Here is a 27,863-nt window from a genome sequence, read left to right on the forward strand (position 1 = left end):
TGAAGTCTATCACATGCTTCCTCCGATACATGTGGAGACAGCCAGCCGCCTCTTTTCACCTGACAGCGGACTCTCACTGTGGAAGTGTAACGCGACCTGTAGGAGTCGCTGTTTACAACGACCAGGATACACCCCACCCGCTGACACTGCCAATTGTATGAGTATGGACGACCGACCAAGCCGGAGGTACCGCTGACAGCCGGATTCGATACCAGTGTCTCTGCGGTGGTAGACAGACGCTTAGTCCGCTGCGCTAATCTATTGACAGCACTACTTTAAACAAAATGTCACTTTAAATAATGGAAAAGTCACTTTAAAGGAAGGAGGTATAGTAGTTTAGATACATTAACACATTCAGAGCCACGCCCCTATGCCCAAATAGGCCGTTCCGTGCCAGCGCTTTAGTCAATGGGAGGATGGGGAAATTTGCGAACGCTTAAACTATATCTTAAATTATGGCTATGGGTCTAATACACCCGCTCATTGACTTGCTTGCAGTCAACATGTACGAAACGGATTGTTTTTTCATCAGTACATTTCCGTTTTATACCGTTTTGAATAAGAGTATAGTTTGAGAGTTCTAGTAATTCCAGAGAAATCCGCGATAATAGCTCTTTAGTGGAATACACAAAACACGCTGATTTATTTATCGTTTTCAAATAAACGCTAGATTATCGATAGTATTTGTGTCCTTATGCACGCTAGAGAAGCGGGCTGAAAAATCGATTATCCATGACCTGGTCAGCGCTAACGTCACACACACACACGCTGCGATGGCGGTGATAGGAACATCTGATTACCCCAAGACAAATTCCTTACCTCACAGCAGATGTTCTGCAAAAAGATTTATCCAATTCCTGATCGCCATTCCAAATATCGATCGCGTTTATTGATCCAATGTTATAGTCCGAAACACATAATCGACGCTGCTCTGAGGGTCCTCAGTCAATCTGGTAACACGATACTGCATGCCCGAGAAGCAAGACCCGGACGGAATTTTTTCTATGCACATTCCCAGTCAATCCAATCCAATGATGTGCAATACCATCCGGGAAACGATAGGCGGCGGTATTTGCCCTTTTGCAAGCTCAGACCCATTCACAATGATAACATCAGGTTGGATGGATGAAAATGAATGGATATCGCTAATAAAAGAAATAACGATTAAAACCAGTTTTCTCTGGTCTTGGCATGGCGACTTGGCGAGTTAACCCGACTAATCTCGTGGTTGGCACTGAATGAGTTAAGAGTTAAAATTGGAATATAGGAACCAGTTTCTCAGGAACTTAGCATGTCTTTTTTTTTATCATGCATGTCTCGTGTCTTACCTATTTTTTTTTTCTATGCCTATTTTTATTATTGTATTTTGCACAATCAATGCGGGCATGACCACCCGCATTTCACTGTATGCCCTGGTATGTATGTGACAAATAAACCTCTTGATTCTAGTCTTAGTAACTAAAATATTTTAACAAAATAAAAAGCAGCAGCACTATTGCATAACCGAGTCATGTTTGCTATGTATTTCTTTCTTTAGGGGAGTATGACATTTGTTTCACAGTTTTAGCATGATGTTTTATAGATGGCTAGGTTAAACACAGGTTTGTTTTTAAGAGGGGGGGGGTTTGATTTGATTGAAGTTTATTTCAAATATGCAACACAACAAACAAACATCAAGTACAGATATAGCCTTAAGCCATTCAAATAATAATAAAAAAAAAAAAGTAATAATAATAGTCCAAAAGAACCGATAAAGAGTATCGAACCGTTAAGCAGTATCGATAAGAGTAGTAGTATCGATAAAATCCTAACGATACCCATCCCTAACTGTCAGATACCTTTGGGGGAGAGTAGTGATGTGACGTTTGAAGCGAGGCATCGATGCTTGTGTCGAGTAATCCAGGCATATTTAAGTGGAGCGTGTATCGAGGCGTGTATCGGTGACGTATGTGATGATGTCCGAAGCCTCGGTCCGCGGCCACTGATTCAGGAAATGGCTTCGGGGTTGGTGCGCAATTTAACACAATGGACATTTCCTATCCCTTCACATTTGTGTCAACATAGGAATTCATTACGAGTTTCTTTGCGTTGGAGAATCCTGTGGAGTACTGGGAAAGAAAAATAAATGTGTATCCTAATAACGTATATATGTAACAGATGGCACTGTCAGTCACGATGGACTTCAAGCGTTGTGAAGTGACTGGCGAGTAGCGGTACTGCGAGTTAAACTCACTCCACCTAAAAAGACACACGTACACGTCATTAAGTGTGAATTCACCGCTTGATAGCGGTCGCGGCAGACCCGGGTTCTAAACTCCCTCGGGCATCGAAGTTAAACACAACGCAAAAAGGTGACCATGTCAGCTCCGTTACATATAAACTTGCTGTAATGTCTAACTTGCTGTGCCTAATCTGATCACATCTGTATGATCCAAATGCAGGATGGCATGTCGATTTTTTGAGAGAGAGAGAGAGCGAGAGAGCGAGAGAGAGAGAGAGAGACGAGAGAGAGAGACGAGAGAGAGAGACGAGAGAGAGAGACGAGAGCACAGAGTGCCCAGCGGCTCGAGTCGCGAGTGTGTGAAAAAGCAGGGGCAGAGAGGAGAGATCGCTCTGAGACTCGCACCGTATGAGCCTCTCTCTCCCTCTCTATCTATCTGTCTGTCTATCTGTCTCTCCCTCTCTCTTTTGAGGAAGTGCTGTCTGACAGGGAAACCGCTTCTGCATTATTTCCACTCGCTCCGTTTTGATCATAATTTCAACATATCACAGTTGATTGTGGGCGGGCGGTGGCAGATCAGCGCCTTCCTACGTAGGAGAGCGAGTCAATTCTGAATGGCTTGGTTTAGTGGGGGAGGATCTTGTATCAGCTGAACTGGAGGAATGGGACTGAATGAGAATTTCACATCTAGTCAGTGTTGGTACAACCCCACATTGCTAGAAAACAATGCAAACCACTGGAAAGGGCCATTTATAAGATAGTGGACCTTTAATGCTTTTTAATGCCTTTTATTAGTAAATGTGAATTTTAAGAACCCATGGCCACCCTGTTACAGTCTCTGTATGAACACCCAAACATTGTAGGAGTAGTAAAAGTGATTCTAAAGTCTATGTACATGAATAGACTAACATTGTAGCAGCAGTAATCGTGATTCTACAGTCACTGCAGGGGTAAAAGTGATTGTATGGTCTACATGTGATAGGGGTATAACGATTCGACCCCACAATGATTCAATTCGATTACGATTATTCAGGCAACAATTCAATGCATCATGAAATCTCTTCATTTGACCACGATTCGATTCGATCAGTTAATTCCCCCAAAAATTTTGAATACACAAATGTGGCTGGGGGAACTGATTCACTCAGCATGAATGGACTATAGGTAAAAAAAAACAAATACATAAATTTTTTTAAATAAATAATTTATTTTAATTTCTATTCATTTCTATTATAATCGATAATTTCTAACATATTCAAATCGATGCATCGATTCTAACACATTATAATCGATGCATCATTACACCCCTAACATGTGACATGCCACTGACCCGTGTGCGGTCCTCGATGCCGTAGATGTTGAGCTGCATGGGGATGTTGAAGCTGTGGAGGAAGTTCCCCCCGAAGACCAGCGTGTCCTCTGGAGTGTACACTGCATGGATCCAGCCTGCAACACAACACACACTATTCACCCTGCCGGCTTGTTGTTTTTTGCATTTCCACTTCCAGCGTGACACTGCATCTACAACAGGGCTCCTAGATGTTTTGGCTGATCAAATTCCATGACTCATTCATGTCTGTGTTTAATTGATCAATTGTTTTGATTGATTGAAGTTTAAGTAAGGGATAATGTATAGCTACGAGGTCATTGTCGCAAAATAATTGACCGACACGGAGTTTAGAATACCGAGGCGCCTCGCAGAGGTGTTTTAAACGTAGTGAAGGTCAATTATTTTGCGACAATGACCGATTATAGCTATACATTATCCCGCTTATTACATGGCTAACTTACTAACAATATACCTAATTCATTTTACACCATCGACAAGACGAGATCAAATGCAGACGCAGTTGTTCTGTGGCTCCGTCCGCTGTCAGCCCAAATAACGTTATTATTATCGCCGGCAGGTGTGTGGACTGATTGCACTGCTGCAGTGTGTCAGTGGGCTTGATTGCGAACAGCGGTCATTATTGCTCGGCAGAGGTCCGTTATCGAGTAATAACGGACCTCTGACGAGCGCTATGACCAATCACAATCAAGCATTTCGGCGAATGTTAAAACGCCATGTAATAAAAATAGATAATAACAAAGAACAAACTAAAAAGTCAAACTAAATTTTTTTTTCTTTCATCATTTACATATTTAACTCAATCAGTGTCGGACCCAATGATAGTCGAGTTAACTCGCCAACCATTCAGCACCAGACACGAGTATAGTCGGGTTTTCATCATCATTTCTTTTATTCGATATTTCCATTCATTACAGGCACACGGACATCTGGGTTAACGTGGGGAATCATCCTGAGAATGCCAAAGTGCAATACCGGCCGCATCCACCCAGGTGGCAGTATCGAGCACCCTTTGAAACATTATATCTTGGCCTGTGCGTCGATCAAAAGTCTCCGGTCGGATTTTTATTGGTCGGGCAAGGGGAGCGGTTGTCCCGATCGGATTGAGAAGCGTGAAATGCTCCCGGTGCATGATGTGTGGCGGATTATGTTGGCGACACGATCGACACCAATACTGGGACTCGCGATCAGATAATTGGAATATTGTTTTTGGGCTACATCCTAGTGAAGGTAAGGCCGATATGGTATCAATCCTGCTGTGATCCAACCATGACTTCACTTCGATCAGAATATATGTGTGTAACGTTACTCCACAACATGTGCCGTTGGTGACGATCAAAGCATCAAAAAACGACCCCCCCCCCCCCCCCCCACCCTTTCATGCATTCATGATGAAACATAATACCAATAATATAGATGTGATTTCGAAATAGTAGCGCGTACAGGCGAGAAACGGCAACGTTTTTAGTGAATTGCACGTATTGCTGCATAGCGTCGTTTTCTGGGATTAGACAGGATTACTCTAAAACTATACTCATATTCACCACGGTATAAAACAGGAATGTATGGATGAAAAAATTATTTCTTTAACACATATTGAACGATAGTCGGTGTCAAATGGGCCATAGTATTGTATCCATAGCTATAATATAGAATATAGTTATAGCCCTGCAAACACCGCCACGTATTCCTATATTTTAGAGCGTCGGCCTATTAACAACACATCACGCATATCGCTGTGGCGCTGATTGAGTTAAAAGTAGTGGGAAGAAGCATACACTTATTTAATCCCACCCCTATTTACTCATCAGAACATACTATATTATTTTTACTAATTCATACATTAGACTTATATTGAAAAAATAACTTAGTTAACAATAAAAAAATGTATAATACCTTATTAATATTTGCCAAAACTGTATGTTACCCTGTATAGTTCCTCTAGCCATTTTGTATACATATACAACTATATACCTACATATGCACATATATACACATACATACTGCCAGTTATCAAACCCCTTCTTCATCTCTCTGTACCTCTGGAAAACCATTTGACTGCATTTTATTTGTGCGGTGTGATACATTACAATATCAGTACATTTTAATTATTTTGACTGTAAGAAAAGTGAATGAGTATGTTCCAGATATCCAACCTTGTGAATGATGCGCACAGCTCTTTTCTGTAAGATGGTTAATGGGTGTAATGAGCATTTATAATTATTTCCCCAGACTTCAACGCACTAAGTTAAATATGGTGAAACTAGTGAACAGTAGAGAATGTGAAGTGATTTGTGATCCAGGACCTGCTTTGCTTTGTTTATTACTGAAATGCTCCTTGCCAATTTGGTTTAAATATGTTTGATATGCGATTTCCCAAAAAAAAATTGTCAATCGTGACACCAAGACATTTTATTTCAGACACTCTTTCAATTTCCACCCCATCTATTTGTATCTGTACACATATCTTTCCTACAATTTCCAAACAGCATTATTTTGGTCTTGGATAAATTTAACTCATTCAGCGCCAGGGATTAGCCTGGTCCCGTTCTAGCTATGTCACACTTTAAAGATAGGAGTGAGTCACCTTGTTTGTAGAGCTATATCTATATTCTATATTATAGCTATCGAGACAATACTATAGTCATTTGACAGTGACTTTCTTCCGTCGAACATGCAAGAAAGAGATAGTTTTTTCATGCATACGTTCGCGCGTTATCCCGTGGTGAATATAAGTATAGTTTAGGAGTGATCTGGGATCATTCCTGAAAAGCTGGTTTATAGGGCGATACATGTATTCTACTATAAGCGTTGGCAGGGGCGTAGCTGTAGATTCTGGGCCCCATGAAAGAATGTATTTGTAGGCCCCCAGTGAATGCGAGCGCGCAAGCAAAAAAATATTTGGCCATTTATTTATTGATGAAAACGCATAATATGGTTTTTACCTATACATTCAGATCAGCAGTTCAGCACCTGCACTGTTGGTGGGTGAGCCTAGTAAAGGATGTCGCATTGCGTTCATCTTCAATGAATGGACCAATGCAATAGTCTACCAAAGCCCCCCCTCTCTCTCTATATACATCACACACACACACACACTTCAGAAACAAACATAGCATCAATGAGAACATCAATAAATACACCAGAGTGATGTCTTGTAAAAAAAAACAAAACAAAAAAAAGTTGGGCCCCCCCCAGTGCTGGGCCCTTGGAATCATCCTAATCTACCCCCCCCCCCCCCCCCCCAGCTACGCCCCTGAGTGTTGGCGTTTCTTGCCTGGACACGCTACTATTTCCAAATCAAATGTATATAATAGGTATTATGTTTCATCATCAATGCATGAAAGGGGGGGGGGGGGGGTCTTTTTTATGCTTTGATGGCCAGTAACTGCTTTCTTGTTGAACACTACAGACGCTGATCAGCTGGATCGATATGAAAACATTGTTGGATCAAGCTGGGCGGCTAGGTGGTGTAGTGGGCAAGGCACTCGCCACCAATGTGGAGACGCTGGGTTTGCGTGTTCGAATCCAGCTCTCCACATTGTTTTCAGTTTGGCTGGTCGTCCGTACTAATACAATTGGCAGTATTAGAGGGTGGGAAACTGATGGGTGGGGATCGGGCGTTGTGGACAGCGACTCCTACAGGTCGGTTGGTGCGCCTGCGCAGTAGAATCAGGAAGTGTCGGGGGCAGCGTGAGCCTCCCACGCGTTACTCCTCGCCACTGAGAGATCGAGCTGCGCAGGTGAAAAGATGCGACTGCTGTTACCTCAAGTACCGGAGGGGACTTGTGCTATGTAGTTAGTCCACATTGCAGCCGGCTTGTGGGAGGCAAGAAACAGCGTTCGTGACAGGGGAGGGTTGAATTGGACGACACGAAAATTGGGATGGGAGAAAATATATAGAAAATGGGAGAAAAAGTGGATAAAAAAAAAAAAACATTGTTGGATCAAGCTGAAATTGATGTCAGATCGGGGGTATTCCAAAAAGAATATTCCAATTGTCTGATCGCGATTTCCAGTATTGGTGTCCATCTGGTTCCGGACATAATTTGGCACAACTTATGGATCGAGTGTGCCAGATGCGTTTTGAAGTAGTCGGTTGAAGCGATTTACTCGGCTCCGTCTAAATTTTGCACCAACACACGGTCTGGAACAGGGTTTACTGCACTCTCGATACTGCCACCTAGCCGGATCTGGGCGGTACTGCACCCTCGGGGTCCCAGTATGCCTTTAAAGGATAACTCCACTTTTTTTTTAAATTAGCTTATTTAACATCTTCCCTGGAGTTAGACAAGAAGATGCATACCTTTTTTGTCTCTGTGCGTGCATTTTAGCTTTGGGAATAGACGCTCCGTTAGCATAGCTTAGCTTCATCACTGGAAATGGGGGAGGACAGTAGCCTTACAGTGCCTTACAGTGTATTGCAAGGTCTGACATTGACCAAACTTGATATGCATGACCTTGGTGGGCTCTAGGTCAACTCCTGAAAAGGGGGTCAATGTCAGACTTTGCAATCAAAAGTTAGGGGGCTAATAACCCTTGCCATAATTTCAGTGCGCCCCTAACTTTTGATTGCAAGGTCTGACATTGACCCCCTTTTCAGGAGTTGACCTAGAGCCCACCAAGGTCATGCATATCAAGTTTGGTCAATGTCAGACCTTGCAATACACTGTAAGGCACTGTAAGGCTACTGTCCTCCCCCACTTCCAGTGATGAAGCTAAGCTATGCTAACGGAGCGTCTATTACCAAAGCTAAAATGCACGCACAGAGACAAAAAAGGTATGCATCTTCTTGTCTAACTCCAGGGAAGATGTTAAATAAGCTAATTTAAAAAAAAAAAGTGGAGTTATCCTTTAACGGCAACATACAGGTCCGTGACATTGAATATTAAAATAGAAAAAAATTAAAACTGACCAAATAACGAGTTTACTCGTTGTTGGCGTTCAACGCATGGCGCCCAATAACAAGTAAACTCATTGTTGGCAGGGAATGAGTTAATGACAATTTGTTGAAATCAAACCATATTTTAAGTTTAAACATTTCCTGCGTAATGTCCTGCAGTTTATTTTAATTATCCCCAGAACAGAAAATATTTGTGTCATCGGCAAACAAAACTAATTTCAGTAACTTGGACACTTTACATCTCGTTGATATACAGTATAAATAGTTTTGGCCCCAACACTGACCCCTGGGGGACACCACAAGCAATGTCCAAACACATTGAAGAGCAATCACCCAGTTTCACATACTGTTGTCTCTTATTTAGATCACTTTTGATCCAGTCTAGTACTACTCCCCTGATGCCATACTTTTCCAATTTGTTAATTAATATATCATGGTTGATTGTGTCAAATGCTTTTTTTAGATCAATAAATACTCCAATTGCATATTGTTTTTTTGTCTATGACATTTGTTATTTCCTCTATTGTTTCTATTATTGCCAGTGACGTTGTTCTGTTTGCTCTGAACCCATATTGGCTATCAGAGATCTAAGAAAGCATTTAACCTGTTAACAGGTTTTTCGAGTATTCGAGTATTTGAGAATTGTGGGAGTAAAGAGACTGGTCTATAGTTTGTGAAGTGGTATTTGCTCCCAGTTTTATACAGTGGTATTACTTTAGCTATTTTCATTTCATCTGGAAATGAAACAGTTTGAAATGATAAATTGCAGATGCATTTGCATTTGAAAACCCAGCAATGACCTTTTTCACTAATGTCATATCAATGTCATCACAATCAGTGGACTTTTTGTTCTTACATTAATTTACAATGTCCAACATTTCTTTTTCATCTACTGCTTTTTTTTTTTTTTTTTTTGTCTTTTTCCCCCTCCATTTTCCTCCGATTTTCTCCCATCCCAATGTTAGTCGTATGCCAATTCCCAGTCCCTTCCTGGTCGCTGCGCTTTACCCCCCACAGTCAGATCATTTTTTTTGGGAGAGTGGAGGCTACCACGTGCTTCCTCCGACACACGTCCAGCCAATCACCGCTTCTTTTCACCTGGCAGCGCGGATTCTCATTGAGAGGGCGTAGCGTGTGGGAGGACCACACTATCCCCCTCACGTCCAATCCGCGCTTAGCAGGCGCCCCGACCGAACTGTAGGAGTCGCTGTTTACAACGACCCGGACCCACCCCGCCAGCTTCTCCCACCCTCTGATACAGCCAATTGTATCAGTGCAGACGGCCAGCCAAGCTGGTGACTTCATCTACTGCTTTTAAAAACATTGAACTGGGATTTCTCTCCAACAATCCCTCAATTCTTTTTACCAGCTGTCCCAGGATCAGGAATAATTTTTGCAAGATCGGGTCCAACGCTTACAAAGAATTTATTAAAGCTGTTGGCCACATCTTCTATATTATAATTATCTTTGTCATCATCAATGAAATATTTTGGATAATTATTAGCTGTGGTAGTTTCTTATAATACTGTTTAATAACTTCCATATTCCCATTAATATTGTTTTTATTATCATCTAGTATTTTCTTATAGTACTTTTTTATTTGACCTTATAATATGAGTTAACTTATTTTTATATGTTTTATATTTAGTGTCTGCTTCTTTTGTTTTCAATCTTATAAATTCCCTATAAAGAGTATTTTTCTTTTTGCAGGCATTTTGTAATCCCTTTGTGATCCATGGACAATTGATATATTTTCTTTTAGTGCTCCATTCTTTTATTGGACAATTCTTATCATACAACAACCTAAACATTCCAAGGAAAGTGTTATAAGCACCATTTACATCACCACTTTGATCAATTACATCCCACTTCGGATTTTTAAATGAATTGATGGATTCATCCGACCTTTTTGCTTCTTTGGTCTTTTTATCTTGTAATTGCCATTGTATACCACAAAAACTGGCAAGTGGTGAGTGATATCTCTGATCAGTAACCCACTCACTGTCTTGTTCTCAATGTCATTAATAAATATGTTGTCAATTAAAGTGGCAGAGTGGGATGTAAATCGGCTGGGTCCGGTGATTTTGGGGAATCGGCTCATACTGTACATTGTATCTATGAAATCATCAGTAGCTTTGTGTTTATTGGGATTTAACAGGTCAACATTGAAATCTCCACAGATGAACACAGCTTTGTTACTCTTCTTTAAAAACATGCTTTCCATCCAGTCTGTGAATGCTTGTACCTGGTGTCCTATATATACAGGTAATGATGACATTTTTACTGTTTTCCATGCACATTTCCACTGTTAAGCATTCAAGTATGTTATCAACCACATGTCCTCCAATACTTTGAATCTCAAGGTGTTATCCACATAAATCGCTACTCCACCACCCCCCTTATTCTGTCTATTCATGTTAATCAAGTCATAACCATTCAATTCATAGTCCATCTCTTTTTCATTACTAATCCAGGTTTCAGAAATTGCAATGATATGAAATGGTTGTGAAAAGGTGTGTAAGTAGTCTTTAATGGATTACAAGTTTTTATTCATACTTCTGCTATTGAAGTGGATAATGGATAATTTGCCCTTATAATCAATATTCTGATTGTACTGTTCATTAGTGTAGTAGCAGCAGTTGTCGTTGATATTGAGGAGGAAATTATTGTCCGGGTCTATATCCTGTTCCATATCTTGCAGATTGTGATCAGTGTATTCAGTTGTTTTTAACTGTACATGATCATATTCATTAATCAACTCAATTAAGTGGCTAGTGTCATCCGTGGATTGCTGAGTATTGTAATGTTGTAATGTAATTGTAATGTTGAATAGTTGATTTGAATGCCCCAGGCTACAACAATCACTTGATACTTAAGTATAAAGTATATATTATATAAAGATAACTAGATCTGCCAGCAGCCAGACTTGACATTTATCAATTGACCAGGTGAAATTAAGATGATGAACAGATTTCTATGACATTTTCAACATCTTTATCATTTTCCATAACTTTTCCAAGTCTGGAAAACACAATTTCCAACTTCCATGATTTCTGCCAGTTGTCCGTGGTCATAGGAACCCTGCTAGAAAGAGATAGATTTACCTTCAAGGTCCATTTTGAATGAAAAACGCCAGGCCCCCCATTTGCCTTTACAAATATCTTTGTTACAAGGGGAATGAGCTAGCAAAGCAGTTTTTGAGCATATACTGTAGATGTATTATTTATTTGGTTTGGGAATACCTACATGAACATTGCCCAGCAGGGCAAATAAGGTGAATAGAGGGCTTTGGGTGTGAGGAGACGAGTGCATGTTTAATATCCTACCTGATGGGATCAGGAAGGTGTATCCCTGTTTGAGCTCTATCCTCTGACAGTCAGAACACTTGTCCCCCAGGAATATGTCTCCCTGCTTTCCTGACAACACCCAGGTCTCATACAGCTCCAGGTTGTGGGGGGTAGGCGGTATCAGCCAGAACACCTGCAAGCGGTCAAAGGTCATATCACTTTGACTGGTGACCACCACAAGTAAAAAATATTTGAGTTATGAGACTTTCATATGATATTGATGATTGGTATGCATCCCCTCCACACTGTTTCTCATTGAGCAGTTCAGGTTATGTTCAGTTCTGTTCAGAGTGAGCTGGATCTTATTGAGTGCTTGTCTTGAGGCATTAGACCAGACAGCTGGACAGTAATCAAGGTGAGAAAGAACTAATGACTTGCTTCAATATCAGATCGGTTAGAAAATAACTACACCTTCTGATAATTGAAATACCTCTGCTCATTTTGGCAACCACATTGTTGGTGTGAGTTGACCATGAGTGTTCCATCAAGTGTGACACCCAATAGCTTTGCCTCTCCAACTTGCTCAATAACTGTTCCTTCTAAAGATATACTTAGCTTCACGTCTTTTCTTATAGCATGCTTGGATCCCAATATTAGGCTCTTGGTTTTTGAGATGTTTAATTTCAGCCTGTTTTCAGACACCCAAGCGGACACTAAGTTCAATTCTCTCAGAGTCTGAAGGACTTTGTTAAGCTCTTCAGTCTTGTCTGATGATGCATACATTGTAGTATCATCGGCGTACATAATCATAAATGTATTTTCTAATACCCATGGCAAATCATTTGTAAAAATGGCATAGAAGAGGGGCCCCATGCAGCTTCCCTGTGGAATTCCACACTGTAGTGATTTAAAGCTGGACAAGGTACCGTTAAACACAAAACATTGCTATCTATTACATAGATAGATTTTTATCCATTAACAGCTGCAGTTCTGGCTCTTGGGGGGGGGTTCCAGAAGGTCCCCAGCAAAATAAGTAATAGTTTATCATTTGTTCACTAGAACTTAGCACAATGAGACCACGTATTAAAAATTACTATTCTGATCATAGGATTCACTATCTCCTCTGTTATCTCCCCACCTACATGAATGAATGAATGAATGAATGAATGAATGAATGAATGAATGAATGAATGAATACTTTATTTAACAGATTACAGAATGGGTACAATACAGTACGGCTCAATACACACAATTGTTAAGGGGATGCAGACCAGAGAAAGATGTTTGTCTTTTACATCAGGGTGCCCCATTTTCAATTCATAGTGACATTTATGACATACACAACATACATGACATTTATGGCATAGGGACATGCATGACATATAGGTATATATAGTATTACATTAGACATTATGGAATCATGGACTAAGTCACATCTAACAAGACAGATTCTTATGAAATGGAGGTCCCTGGCACATTGTGTGTCAGTTTGAGGGCTTTTGACATGAAGAAGTTAGAGAACCAATGGCTTAGTGTATCACCCCCATAAGACCCTGACCAACCTTTCCTCCTCGCAGGATGTGGTACCAAACCGATGTGCCTCCAAAGTCAATATGGAAATCTGTGAAGCAGCCCTGCACACTCATCAGACAGTACCTGGAGGAGCGAGGGAAGAAAGAGAGGAACAAGCGGACAGAGGGAGAGAAAGAGAGGACAGAGGGAGAGAAAGAGAGGAGGACAGAGAGAGAGAAAGAGGAGAAAGGACAGAGGGAGAGAAAGAGAGGACAGAGTGATAGAAAGAGGAGAGGACAGAGGGAGAGAGAGATAGGACAGAGGGAGAGAAAGAGGAGTGGAGGACAGAGGGAGAGAAAGAGAGGAGAGGAGGACAGAGGGAGAGAAAGATGAGGAGAGAGAAAAAGAGGAGTGGAGGACAGAGGGATAGAAAGAAGGGAGGACATATGGAGAGAAAGAAGGCAGGACAGAGGGAGATAAATAAAAAGAGGACAGATGAAGAAAAAGAGAGGACAGAGGGAAAGAAAGAGGATGCCAGAGAGAAAGAGTGGAGGACAGAGGGAGAGAAAGAGAGGAGAGGAGGACAGAAAGAAGGGAGGACATATGGAGAGAAAGAGGGGAAGACAGAGGGAGAAGAAGAGGGGAAGACAGAGGGAGAGAAAGAGAATAGAGGACAGGGGGGAGAAAGAGAGCACAGAGGGAAAGAAAGAGAGGAGAGGACAGGGGAGAGGAGAGGACAGAGAGAGATAAAGAGAGCAGAGGAAAGAGGGAGAGAAAGAGAGGAGAGGACAGAAGGAGAGAAAGAGAGGAGGACAGATGGCGAGAAAGAGAGGACAGAGGGAGAGAAAGAGAGGAGAGGACAGAAACATAATGAAGAGATCAGAAGAGAGAAAGGTAAAGTAAGTAAACCATTGACACAGGATGTGACCATAGTTATGTTAATACATACAGGGTTACATTAATGCAGTAATAATAATAATAATGTATTTGTTGTACTCACTTCTGTACTTTTGGATAGTGCATGTCTATGATGGCGTTGGTGGAGTCTCTCTGTTTCTCTTTCAGGTGACGGGGCCACATGTTATCCACCCAGTCAATCAGATCCACCTACAGTAGATACAGAGGAGAGAGAACTGGTCAAACATTATCCTAATCAGATCCACCTACAGTAGATACATAGGAGAGAGAGTTAGTCAAATGGGAACCCAAGGGATTACTGATTGATGAATTGCCTTTAGTTGAAGGACTTCACTTCAAAACTCAATACATCCATTTAGAAAAATATACTTCATTTTGGCATAAATTCATCCCTCAATATTTAAAAACATACAGATTAGGGGTGTAACGGTACACAAAAACCACGGTACGGTACGTACCTCGGTTTTGAAATCAAGGTTCGGTACGGTTTTCGGTACAGTGGGGGAAAGTTTGGCTTTCCATGTTCCACTCAGGGTGTGCAGTAACTAATTGTACTTGTAGGGCTGTCAACGAATATTCTATATTGAAATTAATAATAGACTTGTAATCTTTAAAAAATTGTGGTTAACATACCGTTGTATCCGTTCGGTACGGTACGGTACACACTGAAACTTGTTCGGTACGGATACGTGTACCTTTACACCCCTAATACAGATGATTCCATCCTAAAATATATTTTTTGTATTTTGCAGGCAAAGGTCTGAATTTATTTCCATGTCAGTGTAGCAGAGAATCAACAAGAGGCAGAGTTTCAGTTACCAAAAGACTATTATTAACAAAAAAGGTCAAGTCAAGTGTTCCTTTATTAATCCCCTTGGGGACTTCAGGTGCCATAGCAGCACAGCGTGTGGTCTTACCGAAGCTGGCCGTTTGACCAGGTTCTCCAGTTTGGTGTGGCTGAACTCCAGGCTGATGACGTTGTAGAGCTTCTCACGCTCCGAGTGCGGGGTCTCGTAGTAGCGGCTCCACTGGGCCATGGACATCTCGATGCCTTTCTGGGTATTCACGTCCATCACGTCCACAATACGTCGACTGCCTGTAGGAGAGGGACGGTGTTCATTTATTCAACAAACACGCTTTTTCACCTGGCCACAATAAAAAGAAAATAAATTAGTAAAAAGAAAAATATGAAATTGAAACAGCAAAAACTTGACTAAAATTACTATAAATGTATTATATATATAATTATATACACATTACATTATCATCAGCTAAAAGAGGGAAAAACTGAAATGTACAAAGAGGCTAACAGAGATTGGGGATAGCAAAGCCAGTTTTGTTCTATATATGTTTCAATGGTGTTTTGTTGGTAGATATGTCATTATTGTTCCAGCTGAACATCCAATCTGCAATTTTCAAATCTGCAATTTTTATTTAAATAAATAGGTAAATGCCCATCCTAAAAGCAAAATGACAATTGCCTCATGAAGACTACAGGCAGTTTGTTGTCATAATAATAATACATCATAGTTAATTTCCTCTTGTAGATTACGTCTTGATGACTTTTTACAACTTGTCTTTTGTCTAGAAATCACACAATTATTTACGCAGCAATATTTCCTACATATTCTTTTAGCCCATATTGTTCCTTGTATTTATATTTTTTATAGGAAATGTGCGAGGGATGTTGGGGTTGGGTCTGTTGTGTGTTACTGTACAGTATGTCGATATTTGGAACAATGCAATGAAAAGAAATGGGCAACAAAAGAAAAACATTGTTGAAACCATGTCGGTTTCTCAGAACATGTGCTGGGCTGGTTTAAAACATACATCAGAGGGAGGAAATTCTATGTTAAACTAGGAGATCACATGTCTGATATATACGACAACAACTATGGAGTTGCACAAGGGAGTTGCTTAGGTCCTTTACTCTTCTCCCTTTACATGTTACCGCTGGGTGATATCATCAGAGAACATAATGTAGATTTCCATAGCTATGCGGATGATACACAACTGTACATATCTGCTGAACCAAATGATACAGCGATTAGCTCCATTACAGACTGCTTACTGGCAATAAATAAATGGATGAGTAAGAACTTCCTGAAACTAAACGAGAACAAAACTGAAATTCTAATTATCGGCTCCAAAACTAAAAAAGAAACATTAATAAAGAACCTGGGGGGACTAACCCATTGGATCAAATCTGAGGTCACTAGTCTTGGGGTTATCATAGATTCAGAACTGAACTTCAATTCTCATATTAGCAAAGTGACGAAAACATCGTTCTTCCATCTCAGAAATATAGCAAAAGTACGACCATTTATTAATCAGAACGATGCTGAGAAGCTAATTCATGCATTCATATCTAGCCGGTTAGACTACTGTAATGCACTTTTCACAGGTCTCCCTAAGAAAACCACAGAGAGGCTTCAGCTAATCCAAAACTCTGCAGCCCGACTGCTAACTAGAACCAAAAGGAGAGAGCACATTAGTTCAGTCTTAGCTGCTTTACACTGGCTTCCTGTAACATTTAGAATTGACTTTAAGGTCCTTCTCCTTACATACAAAGCTCTAAATGGACAGGGACCTAGCTACATCGCCAACACTCTAATAAATTACACACCAGCAAGAACACTGCGATCATCAGCTGCTGGACTACTAGAGGCTCCCAGAAGCAGTCAAAAGAGGATCGGTAATGCAGCCTTTATAAACTATGCCCCAAAACTACCCCAAAACATCAGGGAAGCCAACTCGCTAGACATCTTTAAAAGACAGCTTAAAACCTCTCTCTTTGCTCAGGCATTTCACTGATAGATATCTGCTACCACCTAGTGGCAAGAGGAAACATCAGGGATATCCTGACACAACTTGTATTTACCTGCACTATTCTTACCCTGCCTACTCTTATACACTGCCTATCAAATTGATGTGTCGGTTATTGCACTTTTTACTTCTTACTGATGACTATTTTTAAACTGAATCATTTTAAACTATTTTTATTATTTGCTAGATCCAAATGTGAAACACTGATTATTTGCCATATTTTGCTATGCTCGCTCATGCCTGTATTTTTTATGTCCGTTCTATTTTATAATTTTTTGACTATTTTTAAACTGAATCATTTTAAACTATTTTTACTATTTGTGTTACTGAAAACTGTAAGCGGAGAGCCTATTGGGATGCTAGATCCTAATGTGAAACACTGTGATTCTACCTGTCTATCTTTTTATGCTCGCTTATGCCTGTATTTTTTACTGTTGTGAAGCACTTTGAACTGCAACCTCTGTATGAAAAGTGCTATACAAATAAAGTTATTATTATTATTATTGCGACAAAATATTTACTGTGATGGATTATCTAACTCAGGCAATTGTCAACTTTGTGAGCACAATGTGATTCACCAGTTCAAGTGAGGGTGCACTGATACTATAACTATCATGAATGAGAATTGCTTTGAAATGCTTTGAGGGTGAATATAATAGGAACTTACCAACATTTAACTTGACGTCGCTAACACTGAAATCAGGGTCTGGCATTCTGAAAGAGAGGAGGGGTGAGAACTTTGTGTCCCGTTTCTTATTTCTTCTTGAGATACGGTCAAACAGAGTGAGTGACTGTAGAGTACACCTTAAAAGAAACATCAAACAAAAACTACAGCATTCCAAAAAGAAAGAACAGTCAATGTGGGGTTAGAGGAACTTACTTGATGCCGAGACCATCTGGCTTCTCAAAGATGAGAGGATCCCTGAGCCCCCCCCTCTGAATGTACTCAAATGTGAAGTCTAGAAATAAGACACAAACAAAGTTTGAGAGCTATCAATACACCAGACTTTTCATGGGTTAAATAACATTAAATAAACAACCAATTAAAATAAAAAATGTCCGTGCATCCCTTTCAGTTCACAGTTAGCTGCAGCATTTGTATGCAAAAGGAGTCAATTTAACGTCTGGAAATTCACACAATACCAGTTCATTAAAGTATATTAAAAAAAAACACTCTTCTCAGATAATGATTGCCCTCTGACCTTTGCCCTCCATGCGTTTGACCAGGTCTGAGTTGAACCTGTCGCTCTGCAGCTTCTCTTCCAGGTCAAACGTCCGCTTCCCCTCAATCTCATCATCTGAGATCCCATCATCCTGGTAATCCCGGCGTGTTCCCGTACGCTAGTGACAAGAGAAATTATTTTCAGAAACGTCTTAATGTCAATGTTTCCCCTATAGTTTTCTTGTAGCAGTGGAGGTGGCAGATAATTTGGTTGCGACTCCCTCAAGGTCGTGTTCTCGTGCAGGTTGGACCACTAACACACTTCTTATTAGCATGGATTTTAAGACACTAATATAATATAAACAATTGCCATGTACTTGTTTGTCTTCTTGGGTACATTTTATTTAAATATTATTTGTCTAATTGATATACAGGAAGCACTGGTTGGAGATGTAAGCCTTGCTCACAGGTTGGTTATGCCTGTTAGTCACATTATCTCTACAAGTGGATAACAGTGGGAGGGCTCAGGGGTTGGCTTGTGACAAGAGTTAACTGAATGGAAGATGGCTGTGAATTCTGAGTGTAAACAGTGAATTACAGTTTTAAACAGGCAACAACAACCCCAACTCTTCCCTAGACATGACATGAATCATAACCCTACCCTTCCATAGACATGAATCATAACCCTAACCTTCCATAGACATGAATCATAACCCTACCCTTCCATAGACATGAATCATAACCCTACCCTTCCATAGACATGAATCATAACCCTACCCTTCCATAGACATGAATCATAACCCTAACCTTCCATAGACATGAATCATAACCCTACCCTTCCATAGACATGAATCATAACCCTAACCTTCCCTAGACATGTTGCGGCTGCCGGCGGAAACAATCTCCCTCAATACTGGACCAATTACAAAAATTGTTGTCCTCGTTATTCATTTAGACTCTACATGATGGAGAAATAGGGTCCAGGTTTAAAAATACAGAAGTTGTATTTGATTACCAGCAATGCGGTGCGCCTTACCCCTGTTGAATGCCACCACCCACTTCAATGATAGCGCTCTAAACGCATAATCTATCTCTTAAATTATGGCTATGTGTCTAATCTGCCCGTCGCTTATCAATGACTTGTTTGCAGTCAGCATTGTCGAAATGGATATTGAAAAAAAAAAATTTAAATCTGTTCATTTCCGTTTTATAGCATTTTGAAAAGTCCTTGTTTTCTTGAAAGTTTCAGGAAAATATATAGATTCCGTGATAAACGGCATTTACTGGAATACACAAAAAACGTTGTCATGTGTCTAATCTGCCCGTCGCTTATCAATGACTTGTTTGCAGTCAACATTGTCGAAACGGATATTTAAAAAAAAATTTAAATTTAAATCTGTTCATTTCCGTTTTATAGCATTTTGAAAAGCCCTTGTTTTCTTGAAAGTTTCAGGAAAATATATAGATTCCGTGATAAATGGCATTTACTGGAATACACAAAAAACGTTGACATTTTTCGGCCTATTTATGAATCGTTTTCAAATAAACGCTAGATTATCGATAGTATATGTGTACTTATGCACGATAGAGTAGCGAGCTGAAAAATATATTCTCTCATTTCCTGATCGCACATGTAACGGAGGTACCGCAGTCTATCCACAGTCACGAGGGACAGTAAGTGAAGTGGCTGTGGACGTTAAGCGGTACTGCAAGTAAACTCACTCCCCAGAGGCATCCAGACCCAATAGCAAGAAGTGAATTCACCTCTTGGTATAGTGGTCTGTGATGCCGCCCGTGACACGGGAGACCGGGGTTCAACTCCCACTCAGGGCAATCCCTTAACAGGGGTTGAATCGAAAAACACAATGCAGAATAAGATCACACCGGCTACACACACACAGATGGGGCAAACGCTGATATATAGGTGAAAACAGATCCGATTACCCAAAGACTGGTAAAATAAATTGCTTACCTCAGATCAGATGTTCTCCAAAAAGATTATTCCAATTCCTGATCGCCATTCCAAATATCGATCGCGTTTATTGATTCAGCGCTGGGTGCTGTAAATATGTATTCCACGTTGTTTTCCGGCTCTGCAATCACTTCGATCCTTCAGATGGCTTGACGGAAAAGTAAAATGAGGAATTTTCGGTATTTTCCCAATGGAGCTCAGAGAGAGTCTGAGGCTCGATTGATGAAATATGAATTCAAATCGCTAATAAAAAATAAAAACGACAAACAAACGCTATATAGCGTTGCTGGCATTCAACTGGCGGCATGAACTAACGACAAAAAGCGTCCGTGGCACTCAAAGTGTTAAGAGGTAAGTGCCAGACAGTAGGGGTGGGACAATACAAGTAATTCTCCATATGATACCGCGGCAATATTTGGCCTTTGATAACGATAATATCACGATACACAATGTCTGCGATAATCGATATATTGCAAGAAATTTCATCTCTGATACATCACAATATCTGTGTCATAGATGGAAAATCTGTGTATCTGTAAAAAGGCAAAATCAGGAATTATGTATTTATTCACGGAATTTACATGAAAGCTTATCAGATTATTTAGTGTGCATCACAAACTGGCGAATTGTACATGAAGCAATGTACAACAAGTGTCTTTACCACACACTGACTGCAACTTGATTATTATTAACTATTAATTATGTCCCCAACAGAAAACTTTGTTAGCATCTGCTAGATCACATATTCAGTCTGTTCACCTCATTCGAATACTTTATATTGCAGCGAAATGGGATTGTCAGTTTATCGCGTTAATTAGATTAATTACACAGCAAATTATCGCGTTATGAAAATTAACTCAAAATATATATATATAATTTTTTTTTATATAAATAGCATTTTTTTTGTATCTCATTCATTCCATAAGAACGTAGAATACACATTTACAGAGTTTTTTTTATATGGTCCATTTGCATGTTCTTAGTATCTGATTCTAGGGACATCTATGGATCTCAGGGAATGTATTCCCAGTGTCAGAAATACTGTGTCCGTTACTAGGCTCGAGTAAATTGTAATGAACCAAATGAGAATATCAATAAAACATTTTTTATCTTTGACTGTGAATAACACTATGCTCAAATTTACCAGACATGAAATCTAAGCAAATTAATAGATGGAAGATGATTAAACAGAAGGTTTTGTAGATACAGTACTGAATTCTGCCATTTCTTTCTGATTATTTTGTCAGTTGTCTATTGTCAGTAACGTGGTATTTTGTACTTTTTTGCAGATCTCTTGTGGGAATGTGTCGTCACTTCCTATGTTGTCACTTCCTGTTTGACTTGTATTTACTAGGGTCACTTACCCTTCATGCAAGCCATTCTGAAGAAGGTGTGTTCACACCGAAACGTCATATGATTACAGGCTGCCAATAAATTTGGAAAAACCTGGAGTGCGTGCCTGGACATTGTTTCCCTATTTTTTATGTATGATATCAGAGGTTACAGCACCCAGTGTCAAGTCTAGTGAGGTGAGCGCGTTCTACTACTTTTTTCTATTGTCAGTAACGGCATTCGTATTGAACACTAAAAATGCTTATCAGCCCGATGGGTATAAAAGCATTGCAGGATCAAGCTAAAATTGACAAATATTCCAAAAATAATATCCCAATTGTTTGATCGCCATCTGGTACATCCAATGTCCATTTGGTCCATGGCATAACCCACCACAACATATGGATCGGGGATATTTGACACGCTTCAATGGAACCGATCCACTCGGCCGACAAGGAAAAGTGAAACCGGAGACATTTGGCCGTTCCACAGGCCAAGATACACAAGGTTACAAAGGGTGCTCGATACCGCCGTCTAGCTGGATGCGGCCGGTATTGCACTTTGGCGAACTCGGACTCATTTCCTATGGTAACACCAAGGTCCTTGGATGAATAATGAATACAAATATTGAATAAAAGAATATACGCCAAAAACCCAGAGAAATCTCGGGTCTGGCGCCCAACGCATGGCGAGTTAACCCGACTTATCTCGGGTTTGGCCTCCATTGAGTTAAGGGGCGGGTGCCGCGGGTGGATAAAACCTGAGATGCTGCACACACTCATGGCCTTTTGCCATTGTCACTGACATTGTGTGGACTGAATATTGTGTTGACCATTGCCACTGTGGATTTGATTATTGTGTTGGTCTCATTGCCCAACTGTTTTGGGACTGTGTGAACCGTCACACCAGTGGAGGTTTCTCTATGACAACACGTGAAACACAAATTCACTCATAATTCATAATTATTATTAATTTACATATATATATATTTTTTTTTTAATTATTATTATTATTTCTATTAGAAATGTTTTCCTCTGTAAAAAAAATGCCAGTGAATTATTTTTTTCTTCAAAAATGGCCAAAATTGACAGCTCTGAGCAGGCCTGCACTGCAGTAATGACTGCAGTAATATTCGTGCAGAATATCTGCACAGGTTGACCCAATTTAAATAAATAATAAATAATAGCCAATCAAAATAGGCTATTAACTTCATCTAAGCACGGTCTGTGCAGTTAAACTCTTGCCATTGAATGGGGGATTGAATGATTGACAGCCTTGACAATCCAATAATACACAGAGGATGAATGATTGGCAGCCTTGAAAATCCAATCAGAGATTGCTACATCGCAGTCAAAACGGGTCCAGCTGCAGGTTCGGAGGTTAGGTTTAGCTCGGGCCAATCTCAAGTTTCTCAAGTTTCTTTATTAGTTGTCATACAGAAGTACAGAATACTTTTATACAAAATGTAACAGAAAGAAGCATTTTGTATAAAAGTATTCTGTACTTCTGTATGACAACTAATAAAGAAACTTGAGAAACTTGAGATTGGCCCGAGCTAAACCTAACCTCCGAACCTGCAGCTGGACCCGTTTTGACTGTGTGAAACATAGCAAGCTAGTAGTTTAGTAAGCTGTACAGCTATAACAACACAGGCTAAATTAAACTTTGCGCCAACATTAGGACCGAAGTATAAACCAGCAACTGAGCAACATGAAGAAGTGGACTTATGCATCTGGATCAGAAAAAAAGTTGTGGATGAAAAAGTAAGTAGGCTACAGTGTTTGTAAAAGCTTGTATGCTAACAGTAGCTAGTCAGCTTAGCCTACATCACAATGATGATCACCAAGCTAACTTACTGTACACACTGTAGGGCTGGGGAATTAATCGAAACAGAATCGCGATATCGATTCATAGACCTATGCAATCTCATTTCTAAGTTATGACGATTTTTCTTTTAATAATTTTTTATTTAATTTTTTTTAACTTTTTAAATTATTTTATCTGGGTTGAACATGATTTGTGGAACTCCCTCTGGTGTTGTGGTCGTGGTATTCACTGACCTTTGGGAAGTATTTCGACATGCACATGGGTATCTTAGTGGTGTAGTGTATCTTGTAGACCAGGCCCATTGCAAGTTGCTGTACTCTCGTCTACTCTAAGCCATCCTAGGTTGTCAAAGTGGGCAGGGGTGAGGTGGGTTTTAGGAGTAAGGTCAAGCAGTAGTCTGACCAGTTTGTTTTGTGATGTTTGTAATCTTGTTTTCAGTGCCTTTGAGGTGCTTTGGTACCATGAGGTGCAAGCATAGTAGTAGTACCCTTGAATGAGTGCTCCTGTCTTCAAGGTATTCTTGTTTACCAGAGAGGAGATCCGGTACAGGAATCTAGTTCGTTGGTTGACTTAGTTTTATTACATTGGATCCCATTTGGTCACAGGAAAGATTTGCCTCTATAGGATGGAACCCAGGTAGGTAATTTCATCTTTCCTTTTAAGATGTCACCTTCACCTAATATGTTTTGATCTGGTCAGGTGCGCTGTCACCTAATATGTTTTGATCTGGTCAGGTGCGCTGTCACCTAATATGATTTCATCTGGTCAGGTGCGCTGTCAAATAATATGTTTTCATCTGGTCAGGTCCGCTGTCACCTAATGTTAATATCTTTTCATCTGTGTCCACTGACCACTGACACACAGTGGGGGATGTTTTAAAAATATAATTTAATATATAATATAATATAATAATTTGTGCTAGAAATTAGAAGAAAACATAGTAGCCCCACAGAGATTGAAAGACATAGCATACACTAAACTTTCAATCAAGCATTGTGAGCGAGAATTTGGCCCAATAATAACCCATGCAATCAGGACATGGCGGGAAACACAAAGGAAATTTCCTAACAATCAAGTATGGCATAATCACACTCCCATATTCAATAACAATGCTCTCTTAATGGGAAAACGACCTATAAGATTCCCTGTATGGGAAGAAAGAGGCATACACTCATTAGGGGATATTTTTAATAACAAGGGCCTCTGTAGTTATGTCGAAATATGCATAAAGTTTAACCTCACGAGTCCACATGGCTTTTTTACATACAGTTACGACTTTGTATGAGATCTCACGGTGTTCCATTACACATACCAATTGAACACCACAGATACCACAAATTTTTCTATGAAAGAGATACATTGGGAGGTTTTGTATCAGGTTTTTATTATCAATTACTAACGTCCTCGTACGAAACCCTTCAACTAGACAATGTCTGGAGGAGGGATATACCAGACCTGGAAAATGACTTTGATTGGCAAGGAGCCTGGGCAAATGTCCGACTTACATCAAGGAACCCGGATCATCAACAAATCAATCTGAACTATATTCACAGGACATACTTGACTCCTATAAGGCTGTGCAAAATGGGGCTTATACAAGACTCCAAATGCTCCCAATGTACAAATGGGGACGAAGGAACATTTATGCACATGTATTGGGACTGCCCACCAGTTAAGGCATTCTGGAAAGATGTGTCCCAACAATTATCAATACTCGTATTTTGGAATATACCTGTACACCCCGCGGTATTGCTATTGAATGATGTTTTTGAGTTTGCAGTGAACCCACAACTAAAAAGATTGGTTTTATCGGGTATCACAGTAGCTAAAAAACTGATTGCATCACGTTGGTTTCAACCGGAAAAAATGTGCCGGAAAGTGTGGTTTCTTACATATCTTGATGTGATATATCAAGAAATATCAACAGCAAGAATTCTGGGGCTCAATGAATCCAAAATGTTAATGTGGTTAGAAGTGGTGGAGAGAATAAAAGCTAGCCTATAATGGTGATGTCTGGTTAGGAGTGAGGGATAATGGAGGTACTATCCAAGAGGGGGTCCGGGAGGGGGGGATTTGAGCTGGAGCATATGTGTGTAGGGTTTTAGAAAATAGGTATTAGGGGTATATTATATACTAACATTTATATAATTGTAACTTCGCTGGATATACACGGTATACGGTTAAAATGTTATTATTGACTATTTTTGTTTTATCCTGTTTCTGTACTTGCATATATTTTAACCACCTTTACTGAAAGTTTCATTATACATTGTGTGTTGAGTACTGACTTTTAATAAGTTTTGTTTTGCAATAATAAAAAAAATAAAAAAAAAAAAAAAATAATAATTTGTGCTTCACCTGTTCAGCAGCCTCCACTGCGTCACACCTGTTTATTTTGAATAGCCTTAATGTGGTTATATTATTTCTGGGTGGTTCCCAGAGTGCCAACCACGTGGCTTTTTGCTTGTGTCCTGTGACACTCTATATTACTTGTATTTGTTTAGTGTTTACCTTGTTGCTTAGTGTTGTTTGTCTTATGGTATATCCCTGTTTGTTCTCCCTTACCTTATCCCTATTGCGTGTGTTTACAGGTTTCATTCCCCTTTATATAATAAATATCATTTACTTTGGAAAACATTATTATACCCTCCTATCGGGACCTGTGCTAAATGCACTTACTGGACGGGTTGGCTTCACATCAACCCGGTCCAGGTACATTTATATTATTATTAGACCTTTGTTTGTGACAATCAGTTTAAATGTGATGGTGGTCTGAGTGACAAGGATTCATGCTACTCCACTGCCATCTGTTGGTTGATTGTTAGAATGCAGATTTAAGACAGATGCTAAGTGGACCTCTGTGCTGTCCTGCCTGTGTGCTGATGTGATGTTTTCTATCAGCAATCTATATTACAGATATTACAATTACAATATTTACAGACACTTGCATCTGGTAATCTGTCTACCTGAGAGAAAGCAAACCTCTCCCATACAACCTTAACTACCTATGGTGCTTTGCTGCCACTCACTCCCCTAGTTGTTATTAAATCCATGTAAATCTCACGATCAGAATATCTACCATGCTCAGATGTTGAGATATGTTTTATGATCTACCCGGCGAATCATTCTTCCTCTACCTGCAACTAAGGTCGGCACTCAGGGCTCACGGTGTGCCGTGAGCTCAAGCTTTGCACCTAGGGATGCTCGATATTGGCTTTTTTACCAATACCGATATTGTCCAACTCTTAATTTCCGATACCGATATCAACAGATACCGATATATGCAGGGTTTCCCACCCCCCCAAAAACAGAATAATTTCAGGTAATTAACATAGGTATAGCAAAATGCCAATAGGTATCTAGTCTGCTCTGTTCACTCACTCAAACAAGACTGTGGCAAGATGGCTTCTCCACCTTTATAGAGCCTTGTTACCAATAGTGTAGGCTTGCAATGATGCCTTTCAAGTAGCATACATGTGAGATTAATCAGCTCCTCGATGGGGGAAAAAGGTTCAAAAAGGTGGCACGAGTGAGAATGAAGAAAATGGAAATAGACTTGAAAACACAAGGGGAAGGAAGGAATAAACAAAGAAAGGTTAATTAAGAGTTGTATGTAATAGGGGTAAGGGTAGTGGAGAGGGAAGTCGGTAATATCCTTGCAAATCCACATAAGGTGGTATGTCTAGTTTAGAGAAATATGGGAGATGTCAAGTAGTAAGAGTCACAAGAAATGGACTGATCGTGATTGAATGTTTCACGGCTGAGCAGACAATCTTTGTTAAGATATAACAAATGGATGGGTCATAGGGCATATCTCTCTCTTTCTTTTCTCTTCCAACGACAGCTCCTCTGAAAGGGTTGACCGGTTCAGATAAGTTCAGGGTGTCTGTCAGGTGAGGAGACTGTTGAGGCATAATGAGAAAGGAAAATTAGAATAGATTGAGTCTCATTCCCGAACGGATTTATGACAATTTCCTCTCAGACAGATTTCTGCCAATTTAAGACATATTAGCTCTAGTAGCGCGATTCCCCAAATTTTCCTGAGATCGTATTTGGCCGTGGCTGAGAGTAGAATGTGCTGAGGAGCACACTTATGATTGATTGACTGATTGGAAATTTTATTAACTTGACAGACTGTGTTCTCCGTTCATAATGGCTTTATTTGGGAGGAATCATAGTGATTCCTTCATGTCAATGCTACAGGCCTCCTTGGAATTAATGACTTAATCATAATAAAAATAAACATGACAATATTTGCATGATAATAAATTACACATTTGATGTCGGAAAGATAAATAATATGGATTCATCCGATCATAGGGCAGCTGGATTAACCATATCTGAACCAGCTATTTTGGACAAATGTATAATTAGTTTAATTACTCAGATATTCAAACACAATTATGCTATTATTGTGAAATTATTGAAAATAATTATTTAATGTCTTCTGTGGAATTTGTATTTCTTATTTGTTACATATCTGTTTTTTTTTAATTAATTATACATTTGAAAGAATGCAGGTTATAGCCAACATGATTGGTACAATGGGACAGAC

At 39.9% G+C, this 27,863-nt stretch overlaps 1 protein-coding gene across 1 annotated transcript in view; it reads right to left on the reverse strand.

Moving 5' to 3' along the window:
- Positions 1-27,863, reverse strand: part of kdm2ab (lysine (K)-specific demethylase 2Ab) — a gene marked incomplete at its 3' end in the record, with an annotated part of 126,481 nt that overhangs the window by 88,507 nt on the left and 10,111 nt on the right. Inside the window, exons 3-10 of the mRNA XM_084332032.1 lie at positions 18,218-18,356; positions 17,896-17,974; positions 17,683-17,729; positions 15,107-15,285; positions 14,272-14,378; positions 13,322-13,415; positions 11,799-11,952; positions 3,552-3,667 (exon numbers count right to left, since the gene is read on the reverse strand). Of these exons, the coding sequence (XP_084188158.1) occupies positions 3,552-3,667; positions 11,799-11,952; positions 13,322-13,415; positions 14,272-14,378; positions 15,107-15,285; positions 17,683-17,729; positions 17,896-17,974; positions 18,218-18,356 (915 nt within the window). The remainder of the gene's footprint in view (positions 1-3,551; positions 3,668-11,798; positions 11,953-13,321; positions 13,416-14,271; positions 14,379-15,106; positions 15,286-17,682; positions 17,730-17,895; positions 17,975-18,217; positions 18,357-27,863) is intronic.

The sequence above is a fragment of the Notolepis coatsorum genome (assembly GCF_963971535.1).
Source record: "Notolepis coatsorum genome assembly, chromosome: 16".
In the NCBI taxonomy this organism is placed as follows: Eukaryota; Metazoa; Chordata; class Actinopteri; order Aulopiformes; family Paralepididae; genus Notolepis; species Notolepis coatsorum.